Source organism: Galeopterus variegatus, unplaced genomic scaffold (assembly GCF_000696425.1).
Source record: "Galeopterus variegatus unplaced genomic scaffold, G_variegatus-3.0.2 Scaffold2716, whole genome shotgun sequence".
Taxonomy (NCBI): Eukaryota; Metazoa; Chordata; class Mammalia; order Dermoptera; family Cynocephalidae; genus Galeopterus; species Galeopterus variegatus.
In genome coordinates, this window is record NW_007728827.1 from 86465 (window position 1) to 106042 (window position 19578).

Genomic DNA, 19578 nt, shown 5'->3' on the forward strand with positions numbered 1-19578 from the left:
CTTCCTAAGTATTTTATTTTTTTTGGTGGCTATTGTAAATGGTCTAGCTTTCTTGATTTCTTTTTCTGCATGTTCACTGTTGGAGTATAGAAATGGTGAATGATTTTTGTGTGTTGATTTTGTAACCTGCAACTTTGCTGAAATCATTTATCAACCCTAGGAGGTTTTTTTTGTAGAGGCTTTAGGCTGCTTGATATATAGGATCATGTCACTTGCAAGGAGGACAGTTTGACTTCATCTTTTCCAATCTAGATGCCCTTTATTTCCTTCTCTTTTCTGATTGCTCTGGCTAGTACTTCCAACACTATGTTGAATAGGAGTGGTGAGAGTGGGCATCCTAGTCTAGTTCCTGTTCTTGATCAAAAAGCTTTCAACTTTTCCCCATTCAAGATGATATTGGCAGTGGATTTATCATATATGGCTTTGATTATGTTGAGATACTTTCCATCTATACCTAATTTATAAAGGGTCTTTATCATGAATGAGTGTTGAATTTTATCAAATGCTTTTTCAGCATCTATAGAGATGATTATATGGTCCTTCTGTTTGATTTTATTGATATGGTGTATCACATTTATTGATTTGCATGTGTTGAATCAACCTTGCATCCCTGGGATGAATCCCACTTGATCATGGTGTATAACTTTGCATATGTGTTGCTGTATTCTGTAGCTATTATTTTATTAAGGATTTTTGCATCTATATTCATCAAGGATACTGGCCTGTATTTTTCTTTGTTAGTTGTATCTTTACCCGGTTTTCATATCAGGGTGATATTTGCTTCATAGAATGAGTTTGGGAGAATTGCCTCTGCTTCAATCTTTTAGAATAGTTTGTAGAGAATTGGTGTCAATTCTTCTTTGAATGTTTGGTAAAATTCTGCTGTGAATCCATCTGGTCCTGGGCTTTTCTTTGTTGGGAGCCTGATAACAGCTTCAATCTCTTTTATTGTTATTGTTCTGTTCAGATTTTCTACATCTTCTTTGCTCAGTTTTGGTAGCCTGTGTGTGTCCAGAAATTTATTGCTCAGTTTTGGTAGCCTGTGTGTGTCCAGAAATTTATCCATTTTCTCTAGGTATTCAAGTTTGTTGGCATATAGTTGTTTATAGTAGTCTCGAATGATTCCTTGTATTTCAGATGTATCAGTTGTAATATCACCTTTTTCATTTCTAATTCTTGTTGCTTGGGTCTTCTCTCTTCTTTTTTTAGTTAGTCATGCTAATGGTTTGTCAATTTTTTTGTTTTATTTTGGGTTTCAATTTCATTAAGTTCTGTTCTATTCTTAATGATTTCTTTCCATCTGCTAACTTTGGGTTTGGACTGTTGTTGTTTTTCTAGTTCTTTATGGTGAAGTGTTAGGTTGTGCACTTGCCATCTTTCCATTCTTCTGAAGTAAGCATGTAATGCAATAAATTTCCCCCTTAGTACTGCTTTTGCCATATCCCATAGGTTTTGGTATGATGTATCATTGTTTTCATTAGTTTCAATAAATTTTTTGATTTCCTCTTTGATTTCTTCTTGGACCCATATGTCATTAAGTAGAATTCTGTTTAATTTCCATGTGTTTATATAGTTTCCGGAGTTTTGTTTGTAATTGATTTCCAATTTTAACCCATTGTGGTCTGAAAAAATACATAGGATAATTCCAATTTTTTTGAATTTGTTGAGACTTGATTTGTGACCTATCATGTGATTTATCCTGGAGAATGATCCATGGGCTGGTGAGAAGAATGAATATTCTGAGGTTGTTGGAAGGAATGTTCTGTAGATATCTGCCAATTCCAATTGGTCTAGAGTATTGTTTAGATCTTGTGTTTCTCTGCTGATTCTTTGCCTAAGTGATCTGTCCAATATTGATAGTGAGGTATTCAGGTCCCCTGCTATTATGGTATTAGTGTCTATTTCCTTCTTTAGGTCTAATAATAGAGTTGGTTTTATAAATCTGGCTGCTCCAACATTGGGTGCATATATACTTATGATTGTTACGTCTTCTTGAATGTTCAATCCTTTTATCATTATGTAGTGGCCCTCATTATTTCTTTTTATGGTCTTTAGTTTAAAGTCTTTTTTATCAGATATAAGAATAGCTACTCCAGCTCGTTTTTCATTTCTGTTTGCATCGTAAACCTTTTTCCATCCTTTCACTCTTAATCTATGTGAGTCTTTATAGGTGAGGTGGGTCTCTTGAAGGCAGCAAATAATTGGGTCCTCCTTTTTAATCCAGTCAGTCAGTCTGTGTATTTTGAGTGGGGAGTTTAAGCCTTTTACATTAAGAGTTGTTATTGAAAAGTGTTCATTTACTCCTAGCATTTTATTGATTTTTGTTTGGATGTCTTAAGTGTCTTTTGTTCCTTTCTTTCTGATTTACTCTTTGTTTTCTGTATTTTTTGGTTTCCTGAGTTGTAGATAGCCTTTTTGTTTGTTTTCTCCTCATGAATTCCATTTTGATTATACTGGTGGGTTTTGATTTTTTCTTGGGTTTTTATGGCAGTGATAGTTATTTTTCAGGTACCAAACCCAGTACTCCCTTGAGAATTTCTTGTAAGGTTGGTCGTGTGGTAGTGAACTCCCACAGTTTTTGTTTGTCTGTTAAATATATTATTTGCCTTTCATTTCAGAAGGATAGAGTTGTGGAGTAGAGTATTCTTTGCTGGCAATCTCTGTCTATTTTGAATATATCATCCCATTCCTTTCTGGCTTTTAGGGTTTGTGATGAGAAGTCTGATGTTAGTCTGATTGGGGCTCCCTTATAGGTGATTTGATGCTTCGCTCTTGCAGCTTTTAACATTCTCCCTTTGTCTTTGAGTTTTGCCAATTTGACTATAACATGTCTTGGAGAAGACCTTTTGGGTTGAATACAATTGGGGATCTTTGTCCTTCCTGAATCTGAAGATCTGTGTCTTTTCCTATATGTGGGAAGTTTTCTGCCACTATTGTGTTGACTATGTTTTCAATGCAATCTCCTTTTTTCCTCCCCTTCTGGAATACCCATGACTCGGATATTTGAGTTCTTAAGGTTATCTGATATCTCTCTTAGATTTTCTTCTATGTTTTTAATTCTTTTTTCTTTTCTTTTTGTCTGCCTGTGTTATTTCAAACAGTCCATCTTCAAGGTCAGAAGTTCTTTCTTCTGCTTCTGCAAGCCTGCTGGTTAAACTCTCTGTTGTGTTTTTATTTTGTTGAATGAATTCTTCAGCTCAGCAAGCTCTGCTACATTCTTCTTCAGGGAATTAATTTCCTTGTACATTTCTTCTTTCAGGTCCTGTATGCTTTTCCTCATTTCATCATGTTGTCTAGCTGAGTTTTCTTGTATCTCTTTTAATTTCCTTAGAATCATCACTCGAAATTCCTTGTCAGACATTTCAAGGGCTTTTTGTTCTATAGGATCTAGAGCTTGAGAGTTATTAGTCTTTGGTAGTATACTTTCTTGATTTTTCATATTTCTGGTATCTTTCCTTTGATGTTTAATCAGGGCAGGGGATTTCATGGTCCACTGGTTTGACACTATTGTCTGGCTAGGATGCTGCTGGGGCTGCCAATTTGGTATGCCTGCCTCAGTGTCTGCTCGTTTGCTCACTTGTGCCTCAGGTGCATGGTCACCTCAGATCTTTGCCCACTCAGGGGATGCGTCTCTCTGGTCAGCATGCACTCGGCTGGGCTGGGAATGGAGTCAGGTGGTGGCAATGAGGCCTACCTGCTGGGTTGCACACTGGCACTGTAGGGCTGGTGGTCTCCATAGATCTTGGACTTCTCCAGCTGGGCACCTCTCTGATGAAGTCAGGTGGTGGCGGCAAAGCCTACTCGCTGGGTTGAGTGCTGGCACCATGGAGCATGTGGTCTCCGCAGATCTTGGTGCTTCTCTGATTGGCACACACTCAGCAGGGCTGGGAATGGAATCAGGCAAGCGGCGAAGAGGCCTACCTGCTGGGTCACGCACTGGCACCACAGGGTGGGTAGTCTCCAAGGATCATGGGCCTCTCTGGCTGGGCCCCTCTCTGATCAGCACACACTCGGTGGGGCTGGGGATGGAGTCGGGTGGCTGCAGTGAGGCCTACCTGCTGGGTCGCATGCTGGCACCATAGGGCGCATAGTCTCCGATGATGATATTCATTTTGTTGGAGTGAAAAAGTTCTATTCAAAAATTAAATCCCTTAAATTAGAATTTTAAAATAATCTTTTTAAGAAAAATTCCATTATTTTAAAATGTTTTAGTTAATCCCATGACAATTTATATTCATTTGTTTATTAAATATTTGATAATAAATTGTAATTGCCTTGTACTTAAAGTAAAAATCAAACTATTAATTATCAGTTAGGAGAAGACTGTTATATTACATACAGTTTATGGTAATAGATCATATTCATCAATAGTAAAAACTGTTGTATTTATTTCTGGAGGTTGGGAGAAGAGTCTTTTTTCTTCTCACTTAAATTAAGGATTTCATTTAGCAAACTTGAACAAATTGGTTATCAACACATTCAGAACAGCCTAAGACTTCAAATATTATAATCTACTCTAACTTTTTTGACTTACTTTGAGCAAAGAAATAGACAAGGTGCATTTCACTTTTACCTAACTTTTCTCCTACACTGATAAAATCATAAAACCATGTGGGAGGTTAGGAAGGAACTTGTCATAACTTTTGAGCTCTTTCACACATGACAACAAAGTGGTTCTGTTAATAAATTATTCATTAAGACTATCTTGAATTACTTTAATTTAGTTTTTGAATCTCCTTTAAAGTGCTTTTCCTACTACTTTAAAATTAACCTTGGCTTCTATCTTCAATAAATAGCTAACAACAACAAAAATAACATACCATTACAAACTTGCATTTGGTTGTAATTCAATAACAAATGTGCTCATATGCGGATGCTCTGTATATATCTTCATTTGAGAGCAATTCTCCAAAGAAAGAGCTTATGCTAAATATAGGCTGTTTATTATTAAAAGCTACATGAAAAATTATAGCATATTTCAGCTCTGAGTTTTCTAAAAAGCTGAATTGTGCAAGCATCATTAACAGACTTGATAAAAGGAATCACAAAGCTGTTGCATAATTTTTCCAAGAAGTCATTGCAAATCAGATCTGAATGCAGGTAAATAATTTAATTTAATTATGTCTAGAACTATGATAGCCAATATGCAGCTATCATGTTATTTTTGTTACTCAAAAGTGTTATTTATTTTTAAACATGAAGAATTATTTAATTTCCCCATTTTGAATTAATTGAAGTTTAAATAACCTAGTGCTCTTTTTTCTTAAATAAAGTGATTAACTAGAGAATTTCTGAATTAAATATTTCAAATTAGTCAGTATCACCTTAGCAAGACTTAAATGTGCTATTTTAATCTGAAGTCTTCAATGTTTTGTATATGTAAAGTCTATAGAATTTCTCCCCTGGAGATTTCATGGAGAAAACAATGAAATGTTGAGATGGAGTAAAATCTGTATGTTTGATCCCTGTGATGGTGACCGAATTACAAATTTTGCACCCGAAAAAGAGCTCCTTGGAACTCAGCACATATATTTGCAAAGGATACAAAGCTCCAGTTTTACTGCTGTGTTTTTCTTAATGACTCTCTGTCTTAGTTCACTTCATTTGTATAGATTGCTGTGCTAATACTTGTCTTTTGTGATGGCATAGCTTAATTGAGAGGACACTGCAAACTTGAATTGTTATAAAATATTTCCTCTAGAATAAAAAAAACTCCTTTGTAGTATATTCAATTTTATTTTAGTTTTGAATTTAAAAATAAGTATTGCACTATATGTATAAAGGAATATAACCATATTTAAGAGAGGAGAAATGAGAGATAGTTGCCTTTTTATTGGCTGGAGGGAATTCTCAAGAATAATGACGTATTTGAATGGAGAGGTTTAGATTTCTTTAGTCCAGTCTCTCTTGAGTAATAGCTTTTGGTGTCAATGTGTGTCTCATAGAAAGTCTCTTCAAAAGCATGGCCCTCTTCTACAAACCAAATCATGCCTAGAAGCCTTAGTATTAGAATTTAACCTATGCATGTCTCTCCAAATTATGAAGTTTAACTTTTCCTATTTATTGCTCCCCTGAAAACAAAATACCAATACACTTGAGGTGCACTGGTTTAGGGAAACAACATATCACTGATCTTTATCTGTGTTGAGTCAGTTCCAAATACCACTTGTGAGCATAAAATCCAGGCCTATTTTATTAGTTGAAAGACCAACTCACTAGAATTAAGATATGGTAGATGTAACATGGTAGAAATGTTTAGTTGGCCAATGCCAAATGAATATGTGTGCACACATGTGCATGCACACACCACATAACTATTTGAAAAAATGCTCTGTGCAATTCTATAGCATTATTAATATTTTAATATTTTGTTATATTCGCCCTACATTTTTGACTTAGCCATCCTAAGGATTAAAAGTTCAGCTTAATTACTAAGTTTTCTTAAAGAAATAACTTCAAAAGCTGTCAGCAGTTCTCAATATTTATAAAATCTAATTGAAATAGCCGTTTTTTTATATATGACCTTAATGCTCATATTTCAAAAACACCTCCATGAATACTTCTTACACATAATAATGAATAACATTTGAACCTACTTATCCCATGAAACAAGAATATGTACTTATTCCAATGTAAGAGCACTGCTCATAAAGGTGGGTTTACAAGGAGTCCTTCAGGTAATGGGAATCAATATTCATGGGCTGGACATTATTTAAGATGTTTTCTCCTTACCCATAAGACAAATCTGGATATTAGCATATTATTTTTTGGTGTTAAGGTCATTAATCTCTCTTTATATAAACATACTGCCATAGAAATACTTTGAAATAGTGCGAGCTATTTATGAATAAGAAATAGGAGTAATTGCATGCAAGGATTCAGTCTTTCAGTGTTCATCTTACATGATAAGTTAACTCTTAGTGAGTTCCTAAGATAGTAACTAGCAGATAGCTGAAATCAAATATTTATTGACAGAATAAATAATGAATGTGAAGAAATGTTGACTTACTAGTATATATGAAGAAAAAGCCTAAACTTTTTATTGTAGCACAGAGATTCAGTTCATTTCATAGTTAAAGTTTCATACATGATTATTAAATAAAACATACTAAGCATCCACATTTCAAATGTTACCAGATTGACAAAAACACCTGCTATGTACAGTCTGAAGCAGATAATTCCCATGTTCTCATGATGAGCATGGTAATACCAAATATGGCCCGTTCTGTTAGTGATCAAACCCTCTCTCCACGCCGCCCATCTTAGCTGCCATGTTTTTCATTTCTCTTTCTCTCGGTATGGTAACCTTTCTTCCTATCCTTTCTGATACCTAGAATCCTCAAACACAAATTTATTTTATTCCATTCACTCATTAAATTCTTTTTTTTTTTCTTTTTGTCTTTTTTACTGACCGGTAATGGGATCGCAACCCTCGGTGTCGCGCCCGTACCGGGGACCAGCAACGGGATCACAACCCTCGGTGTTGCGCCCGCACTGCGCTCAGCCAGTGAGCTCTCCAGTGCGCCACTGGGCTGGCCCTCACTCATTAAATTCTACATACCACCCTTCTTTCTATGTTTTAATTGCTTTTTTTCTGTCTTCTTTTTCATTATCTCTGGATCAGCGCTGTCCAAGAAAAATATCATGTGGGCCACATAGTAATTTTACATTTTCTACTAGCCACAATTTAAAAAATATAAAAAGAAACAAGTGGAAGTATATCTTAATACTTTTTATGATGTCTTCAAAATCTAGTGTGCATTTTTATACTTATAGCACGTCTTAATCCAGACTGGCCTCACTGCAAGTGCTCAGTAGAAACGTGTGTGTAGTGGCTACTATACTGGACAGTGTAGCTCTAAATCATTAAAGACAAATTGATCAAAATGCTCGTCTTGCCAAGTATAGTGATGGCAAAGTGGTGGAGAGTAGTTCACAGCTCTTTAAAGTGTGATGCTTATTGGAGGCTGTATAGTCCTTTAAATAACAGCAGAGATTTAATCTTATGTGACAATCCTAAAACAATAATAACTTGTGAAAATAATTTGACCTAAAACCCAGAACTAACAACAAACCAGCCTTCAAGGGCAATGTACAAATAAAGGCATTTTCAGAATTAGAAACATTTAATATCCATTTTCAGGCTCTCTGAAAGAATTACTTGGAGGTGTACTCCACCTACGAAGTGAACAATGAAGCCCTACGGGATGCAGAACAGTGTTTATCATAATATCCAAAAAGTTCTAATACAAAGTTAAAAAAAGAAATTAGGAGAGGCTCCTTTAACCTATGTCCACTTATCTAATTTGCTATATTAGCACTCCTCATCTGCTTTACAAAACAGAATGATCGAGATCCATAATTCACTGTATGTTCTTGAATGGCAGTTCTCAGACATTTTGGTCTCAGTCCCCTTTAAAATGCTTACAAATTGTTGAGCTCCTCAAAGAGGTTCGTTTTGTATGTTATGTTCATCAATAGTTACCATGTTGGAAATTAAAGCTAAGAAACTTTTAAAATATGCATTTACTATTTCAATTATTATTTAAATAATAATAAACCTATTACAGGTGAACATATAACATTTTTATTTTAAAAGTAACTGTTACCAAACAAAAACAACTTGTGAGAAGTGTAGCGTTGTTATATGTTTAGAAATGTTTTAGATGTCTGGTTTAATAGAAGGCAGTTGAATACTAACCCTGCTTCTGCCTTCAGTCTGTTGTACTATATTGATTTGTTGGAAGTATATGAAGAAAAGTTAGCTCAGCAATTCTGCTGACTCTAATTGAATACTACCAAGAGACTGTGTTTGCTCCCCAAACTGTGCTATATTAGATCAGCTTGTTTTAATTACATAATGCATTAAATACTACTGAAACAGAAAAGAAAAATGTGTGTTACTTTTGTGGAAACTAAGTTGAATGTTTTGGAAAAGCTTAATAAAGAAGAGCTACTTTTTTTTTTTTTTTTTTTTTTGTCGTTTTTGAGACTGGGCGCACCACGCTCAGCCAGTGAGCACTGTGAGCGCACTGGTCATCCCTATATAGGATCCGAACATGCGGTGGGAGCGCTGCTGCACTCCCAGCACCACACTCTCCCGAGTGCACCACGGGCTCAACCCAAGACGAGCTACTTTTAAAATTGCTATCTAAATAGGTGTGGGTAGGATAACTGGAAAAAATAATACATTTAAATAATTTTTCATTCAAAATAATCTAATTATCCAAAATCTGATAATTATAGTGCTAGGCCCCACCATACACACACATACCCACACCCACACACACAATAAGGCAAAGATAAGGAAAGAGCTAGCACCCAGTTTTAGAAAGGGCAGGATTGGCAGATGTAGCAAATAAAAATCTAAAACATCCAGTTATATTTGAGTTTCAAAAACTATATATTTTTTAAGTATAAGTATTTTTAAATATTACGTGGGTCATACATATACTAAAAATTATTCATTGTTTCTCTGAAATTCATGTGTAGTAGACATCCTGTATTTTATCTGGCAAACTAGCTAAAGGTACAGGCACAGGTAGGTGGAACAAAGTTCAAGAAAGCAGGCAGTAGTCACATATGAAGCTGAGTTCATTGAACTGGGGTCCAGGGTTCAGGTTTCAACATGCTGAGGAAGGGAATCTTTGAGAGCAATGTGAGTCGCTATTTTTAAATCTGTTCACAGGGTAGAAACAGGGAAATGGAACTCTCAGCACAGAAAGAAGAGATGGGAAGAGGAAAGTGAACGGAGAGGAACTTGAGTCCATGTGATGGACCATGAGGATGGTTCTTGGAGCAGAACTTTAGGAAGGAGGAAGGAGAAATCAGTAGTTCCAAGAACAAGTCGAAGAATGCACTGGCCATGCCTTATGTCTAGATTAGCAGTGACGACATCTCAGGCAACACTAAGAGAGTCACAGAGAGGGCCCTGAGATAAGAATCCAGGTTAGATGAACAGTAGGGATGGGAATATCCAGAGAACACATGTTGTAAATACTAACATTCACTATGATGGTAAGTGGTTAGGTACTGAGTTTTCTTAAGTATTAAAAAATAGCAATTGCCAAAACAAAAAACACATACTTAATAGATGTTTGCAGAGTAATGCTCCATTTGCTTGTCATTGATGAGAACTAGTAGTCCCAAATATCTACTGAATTTTCCTGATAAATAAAATTATCATGTTAAGGGCCCCAAATTTCTAACATGAGATTGTTTTCTCCTGAAATCCTTCATGTATTTAACCAGATCCTTTAAACAACGTGCATTACCATAACTTATCATTTTTTAATGACTAGGAGTCACCAGAGATCCCAAGATGTAAAGCTGTAAAGGAGACCATATAGTAAAAGCCCTTCATTTCGCAGAAGAATCAGATTGTGTTTAAAGCAATATGTTGCAAAACAGCAATTCATTCTCATTATTTAATTTGTGCTAGACAAATATTTACAGAGAGAAAAGAGAGAGGGGAGAGGAAAAAAAAGAAAGAAAATATAATTACACCATTAAAAATTTCTGAAATATGGATGGATGTTTTTCCTGTTTAATCTGCTTGTCAACCTTTGATGTAGACATTAATATCCCAACTCTAAAGAGGAAAATATTGAGTTTCAGATAGTTCTAGTTTAATTGGCCTGCCTAAGGTCATAGAAAAGTAAATCTGTCCCAAAAGCCCAGGACATTTCCACCACACTGCTCTGCTTTTTTGATACATAGACATGGTGGCATCAATCAGACCTCCCAGAAGCATGTTCTCAACTTTGAGACAGCTGGACAAAACTAACTTTGAATATGTAAAATATTCTTTATTGTAATTGATTATGACCATTCTAAGGGCATCCGATCATTTTCTAACTTATTAATGCATTTGAAAATAACTGCAGTATTTTGTCTTATTTATCTAGATCTAGATCTAGATCTAGATCTCTATCTCTTTTCATTTTATTTATATACACACGCATACACATATGTATTCACAGTTTACTTTTACTGGACTAAATTCTAAAAATAAAAGGAAATAAAGTCAGGAAGGAAAATGCACACGAGGGTATTATGGGAGGAAAAGACTGTTCATTTTCTTCTCCTTTAGTGATCGATGTTTGGGGAGCCACAGAATGTTTCAGAAAGATAAATCTGTTATTCAGCTTCATCTGCAGAACAGGGGAGCTCCAGGAAAGTTATCTCGAAAGGTAAGACCTTCTTGGCATTGGTTTCAATTAGCAAAGTTGTAGTTTTAAGAACAATATTCCTTTCTTTGTGGACTGTTGCAAGTTTGGAATTATATAGCTTAATGGATACATTTTCACTTGAGTGTATTTATTGAAACATGATGAAATATTTAACCTAAATGCCTGTTAACAATTTGGACTGAAGCAATAATGTGAATGCATTACTGCAACCTTAGTGTTATGGATTGAATGTTTGTGTCCCCCCCAAATTCATATGTTGAAGCTCTAACCCCCAAGTGTTAGTAATCCCCAAGTGGGGTCATTAGGAGGTAATTAGGTTTAGATAAGGTCAGAAGAGCAGGGTCCTTATGATGTGATTAATGCCCTATAAGAGAGACTAGAGAGTTTACTTGCTCTTTCTCTCTTTCTCTTTCTTCCCACCATGTGAGGATACAGAAAGAAGGAAGCTATCTGCACACAAAGAAGAGAGCCCTCACACTTACCTTGAACTCCCCAGCCTCCAGAACTATAAATGTTCATTGTTGAAGCCACCCAATCTATGGTATTTTGTTATAGCAGCCCAGGCTAATACACTCAGTATAATAAAAAAACAACTGTTCTCTTTGAAAAATCATTTGTAAGAAACTTATTAAGGTTATCATATTTATCCTTTCCACGTATTTACTTAGAAGTAAATGGAATAGAAAATGTGAAGAGGAAACGAATGATGGTGGAAAAATAACACACTTGTTTTATTTGAACGCTGTTTATGTCAGTGTCAACACAGTTTAAATCAGGACAAATTAATATTCATAATATATAATAAAACTACATAAAAAGAAATTACTGTGCTTTAATGACACAGTTTCAAGCTGTTGGATGTGAATTTTATTCCCCGTGTGATGTCTTGAGTTACTTTCAATCCAAATTGCACAGTATGCCGTGAACTTTGATATTTTTGGCAGTTTTTATCTATAGAATCTTCCAATTACCTGCTTTAAGCAGAAATCCCATCACCCTGTCATTTATATCAGATAACACATTTCCAGCACATGATTCTTTCTTTTTCTAGTATGAGGTGTTTCATCATAAAAAATGTCAGGTGATGCATTAAATTGCAATATATCTATGTGGAATATAACATAATGAGGCCAAAAGAGAGCTGTTTAGAAATGTCTTTTGGATCTGGTTTCCAACTCAGCCACTGTTGACAGCTCCTAGATTATGCATCAGATATCTCCACAAAGAAACATTAAAAAGTGCAACTGATATCCTCAGTATTAATAAACTTAGATTCTTCAAATTGCCTTTGCTGTTGAAGAAAAAGCAGAAATCATCATGTTTCATTGCAATATGAAGGAAGAGGAGAAAATATATGATTCTTAACAACAAAAAAAGTAACATCTCATTGATATTAATTCACAAATCACTAACATGTCAGTCTCGTAAAAATTAAGGTTTATTTTAAAATCCATGTAATTCCACTATTCTGATATAATATGTATTGAGAATACAAGTATATTTTATGTCTGGGACTTTAACATTTCTATTACATTTAATCTTCTCAACAATTCTATGGAGCAAACACTATTAAAAATAAGGAAACTAAATCACAGGGAGGCATCAGGACTTTCCCCAAGATTATAACAGTGGAAATGGTGAGCAGAGGAGCTTGGATTTCAGCCCAGTGAGTGAGTCATTAGAGTCCATCCATTATTCTACCAAATTATATGAGAAATATGCTCCAAGGCTTTAGATGTGAGTTTCAGGGTATTATGTATAAAAAAGCTATGTATATGTAGCTGTTTGTTTTTCACAGCTATATGTATATTGTTCAAAGTCAGGGGCATGATAGTTGGTTAGTAATTATAGTTGGTCACTATATTATAATGTCAGCCAATGCAGCATCTTTGGCTTGTTGGCATCACCATTGTCACCATGTCCAGGGACAAGCAAATTGTCATCTCTGAGTGCACAGTGTGCAGTTGTCACCAGAAATGCCTATTTTTTTCAATATGTCATTTGAGTCATAAAAGAAATTAAGTTACCTGGTTCTTTTTTATGCTTTATGGTTCAACTTTTGAACCTTTAGCTCCTACAATAAATACCATCAACCCTTGGCTAATTCAACAACTTATAGGCAAGGAGTTTAAATGCCTTTTCTCATTCACAGCTTTTCCTAGCACTGACACTATTTTTTAAAAATTCGTAATGTGCCTCATGGCAGCAGTATTTGTTCATCCTCCATTCATTCAATAAGTATTCATTAGGTAACTGCTATATACTAAGCTCTATACTGATTAGTAGTTAGATTAGTGGACAAAATTAACAAGATCTCAGCCCTCAGGGAACTTACTGTACAGGAGATTGAACTGGCACTGACCTCCAGCTAGAGAGCAATGGTAACCTCCACATAGAACATCAGAAAGGATTCCATGTCTTCATCTCTCCAAATCCTGACTCTTACAGGATATTTTTAGCATCACATTTCAAAGGAGAAGATATTACATTTTATTAAAATCTTTAAGGGTTTATTGCCAGGAACTGGGCTAAGTACTACACATATACAAAAATAATTAATTTTTAACAGATTTTTACTGAACACTTTTTACATGCCATATATAGCATTTGCCTTCAAGGATCTCATAAAGTGAAAAAAAAGTTTAGTGAACCTAGTTAAAATTCAGAATTACATTTTAGAAAATATATATGCACAAATCGATATCCATTTGTTCATTGAACAAATAATAATTGAGCACCTGCCATGATGCTCTTCTAGACACTGGAGATATGGAGACAAAAAAAGACATCTCGGTATCTGTGATAGAAGGTAGAGTTCACATTTTAGTAGAGAGACAGACAAATGAATATAATAAAGTCCAATAGAGATATGTGCTTTGAAGGAAAATATAGCTCTGAGAGTCAGGAGCTCTGATGCAGATGAATATGAGGGCTAGCGGTGGTGCTTATTTTTACGTCTAAATCCTGGAGCCTAACTCTGACCATAAGAAATGAGAAGAGTTACATTTACCAATTTGGCATCTTGTTTAAAAGCAGGGATTCTTGTTTTCTATTGCCCAATTCAAATGTTTGCTCTTGGGCAAAGTATTAAATTCTCTGAACCCTAATTTCTTCATCAAAAAAATATGAATAATAACAGTACTTACCTGATATGGTTATTATGAGAAATCAATTCAGAAATATAAGCAAAGAGCTTAAATCAGTGCCTTCACCTAGTGGGGCTACATGAGCATTAGCTACTGATGTCATAAAATTAGGGTGTTAGACTGTATGCTATCTTTAGTATTTTACTATCAAAAACTCTAAAACTTTATTAACATTACCTTTCATTTAAGCATGTAAAACATTTACTCATGATGCTGAAACTACAGAGAGGCTTGGACATTTGGTGTGTTATGTCAAAGTAACATATCCATCGCAGTATCACATTTTTGGTTGATTTATCGACAATTTTGATATATCACAATTTTTGTTTTAAAGGTTTAATATCTATAGAGCAGGATAAATTATACTGTCAGTTACAAATTCTATATGTGACAAGAAAGTAAAAATAAAAATATAATTGCCTTGGTTTTAAAGTAAGTTTTATAAGATTTTCTTCCCGCAGTGTATGTGGTATGTTGATCAAGTTAGCTGAGACAGTTTATCAACCTTTAACTCTTCTTCATTATATGAATTGCTATAGTTAAAATAATTAACCCTTTTTTTTTTACTTTATATATACATCATAAGGAAATAGTAAATGCTCTCTCTTGATTCTGTCTTTTAAAAGCAGTTCCAAAATTCTCTGTAATTTCAGAAGTTCAGCTATGTGCTCAACACTTAGGAACAACTATATTATCCTTCTAATAAGACAGTGTAAAATTAGTTGATAGTATTCTTTTTTGACATAGCACCAGGAATATAATGATTATTATTATTCCATTAAATTTATTGACATCATTGCCTTTTAGTATATATTTGGTTTTCTAGTTTAAAAGGTATTGCAAAGCTCAGTTCATCTTAGATGCTTTTCTATTTTAAACCTGATTATATTATATTGAAAATGATGATTTAACTCTTATTCCAAGAGATCATTTATAAAGCAAGTTGATGATCTTTAGAAATCATCTTTGATTTCAAACTTTTGAAACCCCCACCTTGATTACGTGTGATGTGAATGACTGAATTTCTATTTTTTTAATTTTTGTTTTCTTTTTCTCTCTCTTGAATTTGATCAAAAGTCTTGCAATATTGTAGATACTAATTATAAAATCAAGATTTCCTTCTAGCTTAAAGGAACCTTCAAAGAACGTTTACAGCAATAAATTTCTGCATTAAAAAAAAGGGAAAAAAAGGTTTTAACTTTTTCTTAAGGCCAAGGAATGGGCTTTAGCATTGAAGAAAAGTGAAGTACATGATACATTTGGATAGACAGCTGCTGAAATTTTCCTCTCGCCTTTTGAGATACTTTAAACTTAAAAAAACTCCAGTAAGTGTGTATTAGTCTGTTTTCTGTTGCATGTGCATATAACAGAATACCTGAAATGGGGTGATTTATAAAGAAATTAAATTTATTTCTCATAGTTTTGGAGGTGGGGAAGCTCAGAGTCCAGGGAACACATCTGATGAGGGCCTTCCTCCTGGGGGGTGGCTCTACAGTAACTCAGGGTATCACATGACGAGAATGGGCTGTGCAAGAGAGCCAACCTTCGCACTTGCTGTCCTTATAAAGCCTTCAGAACCACACCCATGACAACTCTTTACTCCATGAATGGATTAATCCATTAATGAAAGCACAGTCCTCGTGATTGAATCACCTCTTAAAGGACCCACCCTTCTAATACCATAACTAGACTTTCCACCCTTATAACACTGTTACGATGGAGATCAAGTTTCCAATACATGAACTTTTGGGGGACTCATTGATCCACAGCAAATGGCAATATGGCAAAGGCTAATCTTCCCCCCAAAGTATCTCTGGAAACCAAATAAACTAGTTTTTTAAATGAATGATTATGATATACAGAAAGATGAAAATAAGTTACATTAAGTATATGCTTGCTTTGGTTTTAACTACTGAAAGAAGGCAGGTGCCAAATACTCCAGTTCAAATCTTACCATATCTTTTTTGACTGTTTTTTTACTATTTTTCCTTTCCCTGTCACAGAAAAAAAAAAAACGAAATAAAAATAATGGTCTTATCACTATTACATTTTCCATTTTCACAGTCTCAGTGACTCTAGATTGAAACTCCTGAGGAGTAAGCTTCATACCTTCAAGTTCCTTAGAGTTTCTGCAAAGTAGTTTTTTTTTCACAGCATGCCCTCAAAGTACTGTTCTATAGTGATGACCTTAACTTCCTCCTCACATAACAAACCAATATGTAAAATTAATTTTCCTTTGACCATAAGCCCTATAAAGGTTTTCCTTCTGATGTTTTCTGTCAGAAACTCTAATGCGAAGTTTTAAAAATACATTGTGTGTGTACTGACACACAAGATTACATACACCCCAGGCATTAAGAGACTCACTCAGCTCTCAAACTTAACGCCACCACGTGGTGAGACAGGGTGATGGTGATGGAGTAGATCGCATTCTCTGCACACTTGCATAGGGTTTCCATGAATGTCTGTTCTGGAAGAGCTAGTCGAAAAGTTAAGGGATGTGCATGTGCATGCATATGGGCCACAGGACTGATATTTTAAGATAAGTAGGTCCTGCTTGTGTGACACTCATGGTCTAAATATTAAAAAAAAAAAAAAAAATGCCTTCCTAGTTACTGGGAGAAATTAATGTTTGACCTTAGCCGGTGATGCCGGGATGTTTTTCAACTGTCCATTAGGTTTCTCCTGAACATATGCTCAGCTTTCTGTTTTACTATTGAAAAGAAGCTTTATACATTTAAAGAGAGTCTTGTAAGGTCTTTAAAACTAAGCATAACAATGACGAATGAGGGTTATCAAAAGGGGTGAATAAAATGACAGCAGGAAGTTACAGACCTATTTTTATCTGGTACTTATTCATATTAACTCTATAAATATTAATATATTCTGCTGTCTACAGCATGAAGATGACCACAGTCAGTTTTATCTGAACCAACTTCTAGAATTTATGCATATTTGGAAAGTATCCAGGTAAGACATGTTATTTATGTTCCAAGACTGTTTTTTGACTGAGTTCTCAAATGCCAAATCACAATATTTTTCAGTTGATTTAAAAAACTGTCCTTTCACTAGTACCAACTATTGTACTTTTAATGATATCTCCCTTTGGCAAATTCTGTTAATAATTATCTATTCTTCACAGCTATTCAGAAATATTTGAAGAGCTGCTAACACCTTCCAGGACAATCTAACATGCATTTTAAATATCTATGCTGCTAGTTATTAACATTTTCAGTTTTTTTTTTTCCTCATTCATTTTGTGAGTTTGGGTGTGCATACGTCTTTGTAAAAATGAATTTCCATACCTTGAAAGTCACTATCTCCTGCTTTAAATTCCTTTCTGGAACTCCATGAAAATAATTGGTATGTCATAAACAGAGGAGTGTAAATTCAAATCAAAAACTCAAGTGACAGCAAAGGTACATATCTTAATTAATTCTTGCATCTGAATGTATTCATGTATTATATGGAAGAATAGGCCTATCAGGAAGCTAACCTGGGTGAAGATATCAGTGCTATAGTTTGAGTATATCTGGAATAAAAGTTGTTCTGAACTGAACCAGCAAAAAATGTGGTGTGGGAGGTATATGTCATAAATCTGTAAAGCAAAGCCTGATATAAAATATAAGACGTGTTATGATTGTTGTAGTGACTATTAATAATAGTTATCACTTTTCAGAGTTATCATACATTTTGCATACATTATCTCATCTAATTTTTCCTAAGACCCTGTGATAGTACATATTCACCTACTTTGGTATCAAGGAAATGGAAGTTTTGGGAGGTTAAATAATTTGCCCAAGGCTACTAAGGTCATGAGTGGCAGGACTGAAGTTTGCAAAGGCAAATTACACTGTGTCTTTTTATGAGTGCATCTCTTTACCCCCCCCCCAAAAAAAAAAATCCAGCTTCACACCATAAAATGATAGTTTAGAACAGCTAAAACTAGAAAGGACTTTAGACACAATCTAATCTGAATTTTCATTTTGTTACATAAACAAGGTATAGGTTCCTGTTGACATAGCATATTATTAACAAACACTTTACTTTCTTTTTTCCAAAATAAGTTTATCCAAGGGAAAAATAAAAGCACAGAGAGAAGGAGAGAGAGATGTCAATTATGACAGATTTTTTTAAAAGTGGGTAATCCCTGGAAGACAAAGGAATATTTTGAGCCATTGGGGTGTGGGGCTGCTGTGATTTGTAATTGACAGCTACTTGGGGCAGAGAAAGGCAAGAAGAATCTGTGAGATGCTTAGAACGAGGACATTTTCATTCTCCTCTTCTTGTCTTACCCTTGCCACCGCCTGCCCCTGGTGGCCTTGACCACGGTGCAGGTACAGGTGTCCACAGAGTTGAGTCAGGGCCAAGCCGAAGTTCCACTTCAGTGTGGAGTAGAGGAAGCCTGTCGGGGACACCTCACTGCAGACTTTAGCTCCTCCACCCCTTCCCCACCCCAGGGAGTGGACTACAGTCTGGAGGATGCCATCTCCCAACACTGTTTCTCCTTCAGTAAGGAAACTAAAACACAGAGCAGTTGAAAAATGTGGCAGCCGTCATATAGATATTTAATGCCACAGCCATGACTAAATCCAGGTCTCTAACTCTCAGTTTGCTTTTCCACTTCCTTTACCTTGTGACTCTCTGTTCCTTATCTTTCTCAAATGTTACCTAGTGCAGGTCCCGTCTCAGCCTCATAAAGGACGCTGTAGGACTTTGCTTTCTGTGACATAACGCTACTCTGCCGACCCTCCTCAGACCACTTTATGGTATCCTCAGAAAATCAAGCACTGGATGGCAAGAGCTTTGAGTTAACTACCTCCTAGAATGGGACAAATCACTTTTACTAGTTCCTATTGGTTTTCCTATAAAATATTTGTAGATACTGAAGTAGGGGCATGGGTGGGGTCTTTTTAGTTTTAGGAACTGTTTTTATATTAAAGAATTTGCTCTGCCCCAATTTTTTTCTATTCTTTCCCTACCTCTCCATTGACTTTTATGTATTTTAAGCATTTCATCTTTGAAATGACAGATGAACTCCAACTAAAGTGACAATGTAATAAAGAGTAAGAAGTCAGCTACTGTAAAATATATTGGTGTATTTTTAATGCTGTGTTTTTTGTGTGTGTGTGACCCATTATTGAATTAAATTCAGGAGTTTCAGGACAAATAGGAAGGTAAAGTCCATAATGTTTGGGAAAATAGTTTTGAGCAGTGAAACCCAGAAGAATCTTTCTCAA

At 35.2% G+C, this 19578-nt stretch overlaps 1 protein-coding gene across 1 annotated transcript in view; it reads left to right on the forward strand.

The window, feature by feature from the left end:
* LOC103598708 (phosphatidylinositol 4-phosphate 3-kinase C2 domain-containing subunit gamma-like) overlaps positions 1–19578 on the forward strand; it is a gene marked incomplete at its 3' end in the record, with an annotated part of 252245 nt that overhangs the window by 32013 nt on the left and 200654 nt on the right. Inside the window, exons 5-6 of the mRNA XM_008582754.1 lie at positions 11093–11192; positions 17238–17308. Coding sequence (XP_008580976.1) covers positions 11093–11192; positions 17238–17308 — 171 coding nt within the window. The remainder of the gene's footprint in view (positions 1–11092; positions 11193–17237; positions 17309–19578) is intronic.